This window comes from Phyllopteryx taeniolatus, chromosome 10 (assembly GCF_024500385.1).
Source record: "Phyllopteryx taeniolatus isolate TA_2022b chromosome 10, UOR_Ptae_1.2, whole genome shotgun sequence".
In the NCBI taxonomy this organism is placed as follows: Eukaryota; Metazoa; Chordata; class Actinopteri; order Syngnathiformes; family Syngnathidae; genus Phyllopteryx; species Phyllopteryx taeniolatus.
In genome coordinates, this window is record NC_084511.1 from 6,426,925 (window position 1) to 6,443,236 (window position 16,312).

The following is a 16,312-nucleotide window of genomic DNA, read 5'->3' on the forward strand; positions in this document are numbered from 1 at the left end:
AAGTCCATCCTTAAATGAAGAATTGTTCCACATGCAACTATAGGAAAGTTGGTACTTTAAAACTAGACTCTTTTACATTCAACGTGTATTTTAAAGTAAATTAAAATGATATGAAATGGGGGGGGGGGGGGGGGGGGGGGGGAATGAAAACTTTGCAAGTTCTGCACTTGAGCAAGAGTCTGTTTTATGTCGTAGAATCATAAATGTAAGTCATGTAATTTGTAGATCTCCCTACTAAGAGTTAACTCAACTCAAGGGCTTATTCTATAGTATTACAACGTTATAAAACAGTGACATAATTAATATTGAATTGCTCCGCGTACGTTGCGGTGGCTCCACCCCTCATCCTCTTCCTCTTCCTCCACTCCCCACCCCCCTCCTCTCCCATCCTGTGACGCTCCAGCCCGGAGTCAGCGTGTGCCCGCCGTCTCTCTGCCCGGTTTGGGACCGCAGCCTGCCGGTTTCGACTTGATGGGAACCTCGACGTGACGATCGAACGTTACCGAAGAGAGGCTGCAGGAGCGCACAGGACATGATGAAGTTGGTGCTCCTCTTCTTCCTTTCGGCTGCATCCTGCCCGGTCACCCTCGCCACCATCACTGGTAAGGACTGATGCAAAGGCACGCGCATATATCTCTTGATATTCACCCCAAGGTTCATGTACTAGCACGCTCTTTGTTCTCACTAGTAAGACCATTCAGCACACGAGTACAACGCCCAGGGCGCACTAGTAGAACGATTTACTGTTAGGACAACTTCGCACACTACATAATACAAGTGAGACAAAAATGTGCACTAGTAGCATGTCACTAGTAGTACTAGTAGCATGCAGTTGTAAACTAGTGCACTGCTTTGCCTCACCGATGACATGTATTTGTCCTACTTGTATGCCAAAGTTGCCCAACTGCTAAGGACGACGAGCATACTAGTACATGGAAAGCTGTTTGAGCATTTATTTGATGCTCTTCAAATCTAGTATAAGGGCCATATACTAGTATGCTCTTTGTCCTTCGATCACTTGTAGAACGACTGTTGTCTTACGAGTAACGTTTATACTGCTCTCCACTATTGTATGACATTTGCACACTAGAAGGACAACATTGGCATACTATTAGGGTACCTGTTAGTAGTGAGGCAAATCTGCGCACAAATTGACGCCTATATGTTACTAGTTAAGTGCTAGCTATTATCTAGTACCGTCCATCCATCCATCCATTTTGTGAGCCGCTTCTCCTCACTAGGGTCGCGAGCGTGCTGGAGCCTATCCCAGCTGTCATCGGGCAGGAGGCGGGGTACACCCTGAACTGGTTGCCAGCCAATCGCAGGGCACATAGAAACAAACAACCATTTGCACTCACAGTCATGCCTACGGGCAATTTAGAGTCTCCAATTAATGCATGTTTTTGGGATGTGGGAGGAAACCGGAGTGCCCGGAGAAAACCCACGCAGGCACGGGGAGAACATGCAAACTCCACACAGGCGGGGCCGGGGATTGAACCCGGGTTCTCAGAACTGTGAGGCTGACGCTCTAACCAGTACCTCACCTATCCGTGGTCGGGCATTTTTTAATTTGGCTGTCGACATTATTGCTTTGGTGCCATCATGATGCTATCTTGGTGTCAAGGAAATTTGTTGGGGTGAGTTGAGGAGGTTCATTGAGACACAAGTGGTGCTTTGCCGCCATCATGTGGCATAGGCAATTACAAACCTTTACAGGGGGAGCCTCAATTTTTTGCTGATTCGTGAATAGAGGGTGTTCACTGTATATTATAATATCAAACAACAACCTTGGCAAACTAGCTGAACAACTACATGTTACTACATGTTTGCATTTTGGTGCTACTGTCCAGGAGGCTGCTAGTGCCTAGTTGTGACTGGTAGTGTTACTATCGTACAGTAGTAGTGTTCCAGTAAGGTTGAATTGCTTACTAGTAGAGCAAAAGTGGCTCTAATAATGGAAAAAAACATTACTACTAAGACAATCGTTTCACTTGTGAGCTGAATTGTCTTGCTAGTGAGGACAATGTGCATACTAGTACATGATAACTAATAAATGCTCAAGCAGCTTTCCATACGCATATTCTTGAAGCATCAACATGTGCTGCAATATTTCTGTGAGCCCATATAATTTTTCTGTCTTTATGGTCACATTGAGAATGGGTTTTTCACCTCAAAACAAACAACAACAGACTCACATAATCGTTTTATTTTCTTCAATACACATTGGTCATTTCATTAGGTAGACCTGCACACTCTAATGAGATTTTTGCAATCTTTTTTGATTGACATCAGATAGGTATTCATTTAACAATAAGTTTTTGTTTGTTTTTGAAGCAATCTTTGGCACCTTTTGTAAAAATACTGGACCCAAAATATTAGGCAGTGCACTTTGACACCACTGCAAACTATGACCACCTGACTGTCACTCAAAACTGAGCTTAATCTTATATTGGATCTTTTTAGTGAGTGCAGGTGTACCGAATGAAATGGTATGTGTGTCAAGGTATTTAAGTACCTGTGAATATAAAATAATCTGACACATAAAGTGCTGCCCAGAAGTCCTTTCACTAAGAAAACTCAGTTTCATTTTGCGCTGAACTACTTTAATAATACTTCAATGTGTCATAAGACAAAAAGAGGCCAATGACACATTTCCGACTGTATGTGTCTCTTGAGAAATATTTATCGTGAGAATGGGCAGTATTTATGTACTACACTATAACTGCAGTGATGGCTGCTAAACATGTAAACAATACAATTATACATTGACATTCCATAGCTAACAACATAAGCCCTATGGATGCAGTACCAGACTTTTACATTCATACTTCATTTGATTCATGGTTGTTGGGTGTAATTTTTCACTGTCAAGGTCTTCTTCTCATTCTAGCCCCAAATGAGTTTGTTTCCTTGGCAGAGATGGAGGACGCTCTGCTGAAGAACCTCTTCCAAGGCTACCAACGCTGGGTGAGGCCCATTCAGCACGCCAACGACACCATCAGAGTCCGCTTCGGACTCAAGATCTCCCAGCTGGTCGATGTGGTGAGAAGGAACACATAACTGCTTTTACTTCTGTTTCACAACATACTCTACTGTAGACTTCACACTTACTAACCGAAACTTGCTTACCTACTACACTTCATTAGGTGCACCTGCACAATGTCACGAGATCCAAGAGCTGCAATCAAAAAGTTTGGCTTATCACATTATGTTTATTATTTGGTTGTATATTTCAGGTGGAAAGGTTCGCTGCATCATACTGAAAGTTGTCATCTTTGCAAAGGCAGACGTTTGTGGCGGGGGGAGGCTCATCTAGTCAGTAATGCACTGGAGTCAATTTCTTTCTCACTGGCTACCGCCTGTGTGTTCTGTTTTACCGTCTGCACAGTGTCACTTTTATGTTTACAGGGGCTAGGGACCGAGCCCTGCTGCGAATACCGAAAATCTGCAAGTACCGTAATTTGTCGTGTATAATGCGCATTTCCCCCTCCAAAAAAAATTGGCAAAAGTCAATAGTGCACATAGGTATAGGGGGAAATGGAAAAAAACTTTCACATTTTATAAGTGTATGCCGCCATCTAGTGGTTATGAAAAACCTGTCCACTTTCATTCCAAAATGCCAGTGCCAACTAGAGGTTATGAAAAAGGTGTACACTTTCTTTGTAATACGCCACTGCCACCTAGTGGTTATAAAAAGGTGTAGCCTACACTTTCATTACAATATGACAGGGGTATGTACGTATGACTGCATGTACAGTTGTGCTCATAAGTTTACAGAATTTGTGAAATATTTTTTATTTATTTATTTTTAAATATGGCTGATGACTGAACAACAACAATCATTAATTTCTTTATGGTTATGTTTTGTTTTATGATAATGCTCTCCTGAAATGCTTGACCGTTTAATTTGAAAACCATCCATCCATCCATTTTCTGAGCCGCTTCTCCTCACTAGGGTCGCGGGCGTGCTGGAGCCTATCCCAGCTATCATCGGGCAGGAGGCGGGGCACACCCTGAACTGGTTGCCAGCTAATCGCAGTAATTTGAAAACCATTAAAATAAAATTAAATGTGTTTCACCTGGTCCTTCATGTTTTCTTTCAAGAATTGTACCCATCTTACAAATTCTGCCTGGGTAATCAAACATATGAGCGCAACTGTGTGTTTTCTCATTCACTAAATAAAAGTAGTGCTGTGAATTTCAAAATAAGAGCAGGTAAATAAACAAAGTATGTGTTCAAATAAAGTGCTTAGCTTCAGAATAATTCTTTGAAAAAAACTAACAAAATACAGATAATAGTTAATGTTTTGATCATATGGGTAGAAGCAAAATCATGCATTGTAAAAATGCATTATACATAGGTAGAAGGGTTTGCCAGAATTTTGTGGTCAACTATGGGGGTGCGAATTATACCTGGGTGCGCATTATACACGAGAAATTACGGTAATAATGCGCCCCTACAAAAGGTTTATAATTGCCTAAAGATGCCACAAGATGGTGGTAAAGAACTACATGACGCTCCCTAACTCACTTTCACAATAATTCCTTGGCACCAAGATGTCACAAGATGGGGCCAAAGCAATACGTTTATATTAAGGCTTTAGCCTGAGCACAAACAAATTGGTGAATTGGTGAGTTTTTCAGTGAATATCAAAGGATAGGATTTTTTCCCCTGAAAAAAATCCATGACGAGGTGAATCCCCGAGTAGTAATATGCAGGGGAACACTATATACTGTATTTTCACGACCATAAGGGGCACCGTATTAAAAGGGGCAGTTTCATTTACAGGGTCTAATTCTGTATTTAACACATACATAAGGCACACCGTATTATTGGGCGCGGGTATGGTAAAACATACGCTAGCATGCATGCTAGCGTATGTTTTTAAAAAGGCAGCGGGAGCAAAACTGAGTTCGGTTGTACTTTATTGAAGTATTTAACAATGTACTCATGTTATTTTTTGATCAATCCTCATCCACAAATCCATCAAAGTCCTCATCTTCTGTATCCGAAATGAACAGCTGGGCAAGTTCTCCATCAAACATGCCAGGTTCCCTCTCGTCATTGTCGGAGTCATTCTCGTTTCCGGGGGTCTGTTCAGCAATGATGCCGGCTTTCGCGAAAGCTGGGACAACAGTCAAAGCAGATACCTTAGCCCAGGCATCCACAATCCATTCACATATGGTGGCGTAACTCGCCCGGCGCTTCGTCTTCTTGACTTGGCGATGCTCGTTTTCCTGCTTCCTCCACTTGCGAAACATGGATTCGTTGACCTTGAATTCTCTCGCGGCTGCTCAATTCCCATGTTCCTCCGCGTAACTGATAGCTTGCAGTTGTGCTGTGCTTCGTAAGCCTGTCTCTTCGTAGGTGCCATTTTCGGGGGTCCTTAGCCAAACCGATGTTGTTTTGCACAATGCACATACTGGCTCTATATACCTACTGGGGGCATGTCTTTAAAGTCCTTTTTCACGCACACCCTCCCCCCTTTACGTCCGCATGCCATCCTCAGTCACGTCTGCCTTTGCGCTATATAAGCGGCATGTCGGCAGGAAATGCTCCCAATCAAAGTCACACAACAACATCTACAGATTTTGGAACTCAGTGCACACATAAGGCGCGCCGCATTATAAGGGGCCCTGTCCATTTTGGAGAAAAGACTTTTAAGTCCGCCAAATGGTCTTGAAAACACGGTATTCATATTGTGCTATCTTTATTCCTGCGTATCTCTTTTTTCTTTTACTTGTCTGATACCTGCCACTTCTTATCCTATCTACTGTTACACGTATTGTTTTCCACCAACATTGTGACATTCTCGACTGTCCTGCAAGTCTAATAAGAAGTTTACCGCTCTTAATAAAGATGTGAAAACAATAAAACTGTTCTACCTTAACAAGTGAAGATAGGTATTGTCACAAATGAGTCTTACTACTTTCATTTCTGTTCGTTCTTCTTTTCGTACTGTAACACGCTCTCCTTGTCTGAGGGGCCCCTTGTTAAGGCTGCTCCCTCTTTTGAAGTGCAGCAAAAAGCCACATAAAACTAAACAAAAAGGCCTGAAATGAGAGCTTGTCAGTTAAGCCACCAACTGTTAATGTAGGGTGTCCAAACCTTTCCCTCCGAGGGCCATATATGGGAAAATCTAAGGCTATAAGACCCACTTTGACATTCTTTGTCTTTAATTCATTAACCAGTAAAAAAAAAAAAAAAAAAAAAAAAAACAGTCCATCAAGCAATGATATATTATAGTTATTTTGAATAACTGCTACGTCAGAGCAGTCTGTTAAAGATGACAGGCCAATATAGTCGTTTAGGATTTTTCAGGATTTTGGGGTGGCCCGCTGCCTTGCATTTACTAGAATAAAGCAGCAACCGAATCTGATCTCCACATTTAGAACCAAAACAAGAACAAACTGTAGAAAGATGACATTTTTGAAAGCAATTACTTGAATTATCATTGTGATATTTTTACAAATTGGAACGTGGCATCGAGCAGAAGGTGGAGGAAAACATTGTTGCTTCTGACACTCAAGTATCTTATGCACTAGCATGTTATGAAGACAAATTTGTTTCTTTTTAAAGTTGTAAATAGTTAATTTGCATCTGTATATGTAAAAAAAAGCGCGATATAAAATCAATGTATTGGTAATAGTAGTTTTGAGGGGTGTCGCACCCATGTAGGATGTGGGTGTCACAAGCCCTTCACTTTTGACACCCACACTTTGCATGCTGCCCCTCAGCCATTTTATTTATTTTCTTTCAATGTTACGGGCTGTGTGAACTGTTACCTCTAGTAGGTCCATGTTGCGGGCTTCTGAAAACTGGATGGAGGGCCATTTGCGGCCATCCTGTCACATAAGCTCCATACAAAGCCCCTTCTTGATTGAGAGAAAGAACAATTTCAGTCAGGTGGTCCTTTTGAATTTTGGACTACAGGGAGAGTGAGGCGACAATGTTTTCTGCGTTGTCCCCCTGAGGCTCCCAAATTGGCTGCTGCATAGCTCACTATTAGATCATATGCTTCACCTCTGCTCAGTGTGATGGCTACAGCGTCCAAGTGAGGGTGACAGCTGAGGCCTGGACTCATCGGAAACACTCCCTCACATGCAGACTTCGACAGCTTTTAAGTCACATGTGATTATTTATTTATTTATTGTACATCTTTCTCTCTTTCTGTCCGTCTTGACCGTGCATCTCGGTGTGAGTAGTATTAGTACTCTTGTTTTTCAGTTCACTGAAATAACGTAATGCCATAGTGCAACCTCAACACGTGACTGCACACTCACCATCTATTTCGTTAGGTAGATCTGCACAATCTAAATGAGATCTAATGCCAGAGATGTATCAAAAGTCAATCCCTAGAGAGGAAATCATTTACTCAGTATGATGCAGTGCTCCTACTCTATTGCTCTTGGTGAGTTTTGAAGCATGTGATCATCTCTTCATAAAGAGATTTTTTTTTACATCAGTCTTTTATTTGTGTTATCATGTTTAGGATGAGAAGAACCAGCTAATGACAACAAATGTTTGGCTGTGGCAGGTAAGCTAGAGTCAACATTTAAAGTTCTGTACCTGTGTATTTATGTTTTAAAACTCGCTGTGACACTGTTGCTTATCATTGTATTATTGCTGAATGATTGCCATAATTCGAGTTGCATCTCTCCAGTGTGGGGTTTGCATGTTCTCCCACTCTGTGTGGATTTTCTCCGGCTACACCGACTTCCTCCAACATTCCGGAAACATGCACGTTGGGTTGATTGAAGGCTTAAGTAGTCCACAAGTGAATGTGAATGGTTGTTTGGCTGTGATTGGCTGGTGAACAGTCCAAGGTGTATAACGCCTTGGACACAATCACCTGGGCTAGGATCCAGCTCTGCCATAGTGAGAACATGCCCTCTTAAAAATGGATGGATGGATTTACCTACCTCGACATCATCCACAAAAAGACACAATCAAAGTTTCTATATGAAAATCATGTTCTGCTAAAGCCACTGTAAAAAACAAATAACAACCTTTTGATGCTTACAGATGATGAATATAGGTGGTGTTAAGAAGTCAGTGTTGCTTTTCTTATGCGCAGGAATGGACGGATTACAAACTGCGTTGGAATCCAGATAAATACGGAGGCATCACTTCCATCCGAGTTCCATCTGAAAACATTTGGCTCCCCGACATTGTCCTCTATGAGAAGTAAGATTTAACATCTTCGTCATATTGTCCACAAAGATACAAGATGATACATTAGAAATGTGAACTGAATGAAATAAAACCGAATCCATTTACGCAGTTATTCTCAAAAGTGTGTGCGTAGTGAAACACGTAGCATCAGTGGTACTTGGGCTCCCTCTAGTGATATTTAAACGAATCACTGAATTCAAATCAAAGTATGCATAATGTTACAGTGGCTTAGACATTTTTTTAATCGAGTACAATACATTTATCAAGTACAGTACAGTTGTATTTATTTAAGTGCAATTCATTTGCATTAAATCTTTTAGAACTCTGTTTTCAAAAAATTTTAGGCAAAGTCTTTATTGAACATATTGAACTATGTGCAATTCCTTTTAATTGAATCATTAGTAAAGAATATATATATTTTTTTGTTTTTTAGTTTAGAGTATTGTTCAAATTGAGCATAATGTTGAAGTGGCTTAAAATAATATTACATTTAATTTTTAGGAGAAAAAACTGCCTCGTTTTTGACAAACACTTGGTCCTGCTAAGCTACTGTATTTTAATATTTGTCATTAAGTTGGTACTTGGAGAGACAAATATTTTTTTAGGTGGTACATGCTATAAAAAGGTTTGAGAACCACTGCCTTTTCAAAGAATAAATGTAACTGGTGAACATAATTCACTCAATACACTGAATAACAAAAATTGGAACAATAAAATAAGCTATTCAAAACCAGTTTAGCCCTGCAGACATGGCATGTGGCACGAAACGTTATGGACTACAACATTCTATAATTCATAGGCTGTTCTATACTACAGTGTTTCTAAAGGTCTTGTTTTTTGGCTACTTCGACCTCCATATAGGGACTTTTTAACATGGACTTTGTATAAAAGTGTCCATTTTATTTAAAAAAAACACCTTAGTTTTGCCATACGAGTGTCCAGAAAAGCCCCCTCTGACAGCTATTTCTGTTTGACCCGATTTTATATCCCTTTTGACCATATTTGGATAAGACTGCCCCCTTTCCTCTCATTGGTTGCCTAGAAGACCCACTTGTGAGAGCACACGTTTGATATGATGATAGCGCTGGCTCGGGAGCAGAGAGGGAAGGCGGAGAGCTTCGCTAATGACGAATGACGTGATTTCAGGGCTCTCAACAAAAAAACAAAACATCTGGAGTTCAGGAATGCGTGGACGATTTTAATTTCTATTTCACGTTTAACGAGGCACCATAGAGACAATATTACATCCCATATACTAGAAAAAGTTGGTTTGGAAAAATATGTCCCCGTTTAAATCATTTCCACAACTGCAAAAAACAAACAAACATTCGGTGCATATGATCTTTTTTTCAGCGCTGACGGGCGATTTGAAGGCTCCCTGATGACCAAAGCAATTGTCAAGTACAACGGGGTCATCACGTGGACACCGCCTGCCAGTTACAAGTCGGCATGCACCATGGACGTCACCTTTTTCCCCTTTGACCGCCAGAACTGCACCATGAAGTTCGGCTCTTGGACCTACGACGGGAACATGGTAGACCTCGTTTTAATTGATAACCAAGTGGACAGGAAGGACTTCTTCGATAACGGCGAGTGGGAGATTCTCAACGCCACGGGGGCAAAGGGGAACAGGAAGGACGGCCTGTATTCCTATCCTTTCCTCACGTACTCCTTCATCCTGAAGAGGTTGCCGTTATTCTACACGCTCTTCCTCATCATCCCTTGTCTGGGGTTGTCTTTCCTGACTGTGCTGGTATTCTATCTTCCGTCCGACGAAGGGGAAAAGTTGTCTCTCTCCACCTCTGTCCTCGTGTCGCTCACTGTCTTCCTCCTCGTCATCGAAGAGATCATCCCCTCGTCTTCCAAAGTCATCCCTCTCATCGGCGAGTATTTGCTCTTTATCATGATCTTTGTCACGCTCTCCATCATCGTCACCGTGTTCGTCATCAACGTGCACCACCGCTCGTCGGCCACCTACCACCCCATGTCGCCATGGGTTCGCAACCTCTTTCTTCAGAAGCTGCCCAGACTGCTGTGCATGCGAGGTCACATCGACCGGTACCACTACCCGGAGCTGGCTCCTGAAAGTCCCGAGGTGAAGCCACGATCTGGAGGTCGGAGAGCAGGCCAGAGGGCAAGCGGAGGACAGAGCGCTTCTGATGGAAAGGAGGACGAGGCCTGGGCAACCATGCTGGAGAAGGCCATCTACTCAGTGCGATACATCAGCAGACACATCCGCAAGGAACACTTCATTCGAGAGGTAATAACCTCATATCAGTCTAAAGCAGGGGGGAGGTGTGTGGGAAAGTGAGCCATAGCTCACACAATAGTAACATGGTGGACTGGTTAGTCCGCCTCACAGTTCTGAGGACCCGGGTTCAAATCCGGCTCCACTGTGTGGAGTTTGGATGTTCTCCCTGAGCCTCTGTGGGTTTTCTCCAGGTATTCTGGTTTCCTCCCACATCCCAAAACACGCGTGGTAGGTTAATTGAAGACTCTAAATTGCCTGTAGGTGTGAATGCGAATGGTTGTTTGTTTATATGTGCCGTGTATTCTTTATGAAGCTATAGTTTGAAATGCACTCCTTTATTACAATTAGATTACATTAGGTGTAGTGGCACAAACTATCGGTATTGAATCGGTATCAGCGATACCAACTGGAATTTTACACATTATCGGATTGGAAAGGAAATTGGTGGTATCCAACATCACTATCAAGTGATCTTCTCACACAACATAGAAACAAAAAATCAATCCATTTGACTTTGAAGAGGTTTTAAATTTTACGCATTTTTACGCATTTCTGAAAATCCAAATCTGCAAATGGAAATTTCACATTTTTCAATATGATTATCATTTGGCATGCACAGGTCTATGTGAACAGAAAAAAAAAAAAGTTTTTCTGTATTTGAAACACAGAAAATCCTGTTTTTAATATACAATATCAATATCTTGTTGTCATTGTACCCTGGCCTTGTGTTAAATTCACATTTATTTTTTTTCTCCCAGGTGGTACAAGACTGGAAGTTTGTGGCCCAGGTGTTAGACAGGATCTTCCTCTGGGCATTCCTGACTGTCTCAATACTTGGCACCATTCTTATCTTCACTCCAGCCCTGCATATGTTCTTCAAAGTCCCTCCACCAATTGCAAGTGAGGATCCCACTTCAATGTCACAGCTTTAGCACGGACGGACAACTGATGTTTCAGTCTATAAATGATCAACAATCATTTTATTAAAGGGGCTCTGTTATCCTTATAATAATTCATTGTTACACTTATTTATCACACACTGTTCTTCCATGCAGCTCTGTGTGTTTAATCTTCTATCTCTTGCACTGTCTTCCCTTTTAATGTTTTTGTGTTCTGAAGATAAACAGAATTTGAACAGCACTGACATTTTGGTTGGCAACTGTAATTTACACGGTAAGAGTAAGTAATGTATAGACAAATATTAACTGATTTCACTGCTTGAATGGTTAATTTTCAGCATTTACACAAAGTGACAGTACAGTAAATTCCAGCTATCACTGAGGAAAGTAAGGTCTTAAGGTTAGCCTACTGATAGAAAAATGACTTATCATTATTCATCCAAAAATACGTCTTCCGATAAACTGTGTTGAAATCAGTCTAGAAAAATTACCAAGTGATGCATACATGAAAGTTATTTCCATAAAATGCATAAAAGTGTACGAGATGCTTAATTAGCAATGTGAGCGTGTCAGTGTGTGATAGTAACCCCTGGTGGTAACAAAACATAAAATTATAGTATTTCTTGCCTAAAACCTTTTTAAAATATATTATTTTAATTCCTGAAATGCATACAGTATATATGATTACTTTTTGATCAGAACAGAATCACCACTATTTCTGTTGTCCCTAATAACAATAATAATAATGCTAAGAACGAAGAGCCCTGCGTAGAAATATGACTTGACAATGTATTATTAATATGAATATTTATTGCAGCTGCAACACACTTTTTCATTTCACTAAATGTACTGGATTTTACTGCTGCACAATGACACTATTCTAAGATGAGTCAGCATGTTTTACAACAAATCTAAACAGTCTCGCTGCTTTGGTATGAAATACAAGCGGAGATTTTAGCCAGCAAACTTCGAAAGGATATTATATCTTCTCTGCCTGCTTTGATTAAATTGCTGTGGTATTGTTGAATAGATAGTGCATCTAAAGTATAAACATAAGCCAAACCTGTTACATGGTGGCAACTCTCATTTGCATCTAAAACGTAACTAAGGAGCGCATTTATGACACCATAATGAAACATTATCTCCAAAAAGCCTGCCATTAACCACATTATAGTCATGTTTGTTTACCATATCAACCCTCATATCATTTGTCTTCATGTTTTCTATTTGCGTCCTCCCGTCTGGCTGTCCAAGTGTGCTCTAGCATTGCGCAACATCTCCATGTACAGCCTGTTGTTCTCACTGCAATGTCAATAGAAAAGTGTTATAATCGTAATATTATCATGATATCATATATGAATGATGAAAATTATGTCAATTTAGCCCCAGCTAAAATAGATCAATAAAATATCAATAAAAATACAATTAAGCGTAAAACTATGTATTTAGTGGTGTTCATTTATTTATTTATTTATATGTAGAAAATGTTGGCACGCCACCTGCTTAGGTAGGAAACCAACCAGCAGAACAACAGTACTCTTTCTTACTTTATAATGTACTTATTGGAGTTAATATCTCTCTCAGTGGTAATGTACTAAAAGCTACATACAGCATTCATATTCATTTGAACAGATATACTGTACAATTCCATTCAGCTCTGGTGCACAAATGTATCAACATTGCATATTTGTTTCGAGCCACTTATGTTAGCCATTACGCGTGGGGCACAATAATTTGACATTGACAAAGCCCAGTAATAATTTAGAAAAAAAAAAAAATGGCATAGTGTATGTCGTGCTCCCTATGCTGCTTCCTTGACAACTTGGGGCAGAGGTCGCCGATGCCAACAAAGGATAGGTCGAGTTGGCAGGAGCGCTGTCAAATGCACACTAGGCAATGACTTGTGTAACGGTGACTGTCAATTTTACATTTATTTTGTAAATTGTGTCACAAAGAGTTTTAACCAGAGCACCACCCGCACTGTCTCGCTTGCCTCCCAAAACACAAAACGGCCAGTGCGCACCACATTGGCTACAATATTGTGTCACTTACTCCGCCACAGAGCGGTCAAACATCAGGTTGCCCATATCCATGTAGAACTGGGCGTCTGTTCGCAGAGCTGTCCAGTACTCGTTCGCCTGAAGGACAAAATCAAGGTCATAGAAATTAATGCAAGTACTGTACAGCGAAACGCTGCCTAAATCACCCTGCGTGAATAACTGACACGCCCAAAGAGTTTATAATTCCCTACAGATGCAACAAGACGGTGGCAAAGCACGACATGAAGTTCCACAACTCACTTCAACATAGTTCATTGGCACTAAGAGGCCACAAGAGGGTGCCAAAGCAACACTTTGGCCAAGTGCTTTGGTATGTGCACAAAATCAGCTAAATAGTTATATCTGAATATGTGCGGGTTCCCTGTATGTCTTAACTAGCAGCGAATGCGTCACCTGCTCCTGGATGGTGTAACCCCACTGGTTCTGAGAGTTGTGGGGGTCCCAGTATCCTGACTGTCTTTTCAGACGGATGAAGCGCTTTGCTTCCTCTTCTCTCACGAATGGGGCCGCCAGCACCCCTAAACACAAAATGATGACAGTAGGTAGCCGCAACAGTGCAACAAACCCTCTACAAAAAAACAAAAAAAACAAACAAACAAAAAACCTTCAGGGCTGGAGAGTGATGAATAAATAAGGCAGAAAAAAAATGAGAATAAAGTTATCTTCAGCCTTTAAAAATAAGCAATTCATATATATCCGATCAGAGATTGGATAAATTGTATGCATTGTTTATTATTTAGGCGGCACGGTGGGCGACTGGTTAGAGCGTCAGCCTCACAGTTCTGAGGACCTGGGTTCAATCCCCGTCCCCGCCTGTGTGGAGTTTGCATGTTCTCCCCGTGCCTGCATGGGTTTTCTCCGGGCACTCCGGTTTCCTCCCACATCCCAAAGACATGCATTAATTGGAGACTCTAAATTGCCCGGATGGTTGTTTGTTTCTATGTGCCCTGCGATTGGCTGGCAACCAGTTCAGGGTGTACCCCGCCTCCTGCCCGATGACAGCTGGGATAGGCTCCAGCACGCCCGCGACCCGAGTGAGGAGAAGCGGCTCAGAAAATAGATGGATGTTTATTATTTAAAAAAAAAACAACAACAACACACTTTATACACACTAAGTAAAACATCAGCTACACGTGCACAACGTAATACAAAAACTGTTTAATACTGTGTACTGGTTAACTCAGTTTGTAATGAGATATGAATTAATAGGACACATACAGTATTCTTTTAAGAATGTGTTTATCATTGAGGGTAAAGTAGTGGAAAGCAGAGTTATTTTTTTGCTAAAACAAGAAATCATATGGCCGGTGAGTGCAAACGTTTGAATAACTTATGACAATATGATGAGTATGTTTATGATGTTGATGATGAAAATGATGATGATGATTAAATTAGTGTACTTACCAGTCAAAACAGCCAGCAGAATTAGAAATTTCATGTCTATAAAATGAAAGGTCAGTATTTTAGGTGAATAGTTCCAGTGTAAAAAAATAAAATAGAAAATAAACATTATAGGGGAAAATCAAATAAAGTACAGTTCGTTATTCATCCAAAGAAGAAAAGTGCAAGATTTACCTGCACGGATCTCAGCTCCAACCTGAGAATCTCACAGAAGGATGTGGACGAGAACAAGACAAGCGTTTCTTTCACCAAGAAGCAGAGAGGAATAACTGAAGTCAAACAAACAAGCCTCGGAAGGTCACCGGCCAAAATACGCACACACACACACACACACACACACACACAGACACATACACACATGCTGCTGCTGCTTCACTTCAGGAGCAAGTTAGGCTCTAGGATTTATTATAAAGACGACGAAGTATGAAATCGTCCTCAATGTGTCAATAACGTTTCAGATTTAAGATATCCTAGCACATGCCATACTATATATATATATTTATATATATATATGTGTGTGTGTGTGCCTTTCTGTCTCTCTGTGTCTGTGTGAGACGGTAAGATAATATTTCCTCCACTGGGTGGGGTTCTTATCACAACCACGGCATTTTCCAGAAGCCCTTGAACCTATGAACCACTACTGTAGAACTGCAGTGCACCATACTGACATCTTTTTCAAATACTGTACTGTATTTTAAAATTAAATATATTGAAACTTTTTGAATTTGATGCCTGCAATATCTTTCAAAAAAGATGTGACAGGGACAACAAAGACTGGGAAAGTTGAGGAATTATATATAAAAAATAAAAATAAAAAAAAAACACCTGTTTGCAACATTCGACAGGTGAACATGTTAATTCTCAAAGTTTGGTATGTGTACTACTACTGGTATGTGGGCTCCCTGTTGTGGTACACAAAAAACATTACTGCCTAGTAACAGTTCATGTGGTATTTAACTGCTCAGTACGATACATTAGCAATAAATCTTTAATTTTTTTCTTTTTTACATTTTTTAGGTAGATTTTTTTATTTAACATTTATGCACAATACATTTTAATTGCTTCATTATTTAGGTATATTTTAAACCCCCCCTCATATATTAAGCGCTGTGTTAATGTTTAGACTGTGCATAATGTTACAATGGCCTACAATAATATTAAATATTTTTCAATTTTGAGGAATGAAACCTGTGTCCAATAGGTTTTGATGAAATGCTGTATTTTTTGTTTTAGTCATTATTGTGGTAGTTGGAGAGGTGGTGATTTGAGGTAGTACTTGGGGTAAAATGTTTGAGAACCTCTGGTATAAAATGGAAGTATGGATGGACTTAAATAAAACAAACAGAGTAGGACACAATCATAATCATCATCTAATCCAATTCTACACATGCAAAAAGACACATGGCTGTGACAGGATTCTATTGCTTCGCTTTTGCATCTGAACAATAACAATTGCCCATTGTCTCTGCTGTGACCACAAATCGGAAAAGAAGACAACAAAGGAGGCACTAAAAAAAGAAAAGTG

At 40.5% G+C, this 16,312-nt stretch overlaps 2 protein-coding genes across 2 annotated transcripts; one reads left to right on the forward strand and one right to left on the reverse strand.

Annotated features, from left to right (window-relative positions):
• The first annotated feature begins 382 nt into the window (after nt 1-382).
• On the forward strand, nt 383-12,766 carry LOC133484879 (neuronal acetylcholine receptor subunit non-alpha-2-like). Its single transcript, XM_061788034.1, has 6 exons — nt 383-602; nt 2,891-3,042; nt 7,494-7,538; nt 8,079-8,188; nt 9,530-10,436; nt 11,186-12,766. The coding sequence occupies exons 1-6, from the start codon at nt 533-535 to the stop codon at nt 11,357-11,359; spliced, it is 1,458 nt and encodes a 485-aa protein (XP_061644018.1). The 5' UTR covers nt 383-532; the 3' UTR covers nt 11,360-12,766.
• Nucleotides 12,119-15,091, reverse strand: LOC133484880 (uncharacterized protein C3orf85-like). Its single transcript, XM_061788035.1, has 5 exons — nt 14,962-15,091; nt 14,791-14,826; nt 13,780-13,904; nt 13,379-13,464; nt 12,119-12,628 (listed from the first exon to the last, which is right to left on the reverse strand). The coding sequence occupies exons 2-5, from the start codon at nt 14,822-14,824 to the stop codon at nt 12,550-12,552; spliced, it is 324 nt and encodes a 107-aa protein (XP_061644019.1). The 5' UTR covers nt 14,825-14,826; nt 14,962-15,091; the 3' UTR covers nt 12,119-12,549.
• Between the last annotated feature and the right edge of the window lie 1,221 nt (nt 15,092-16,312).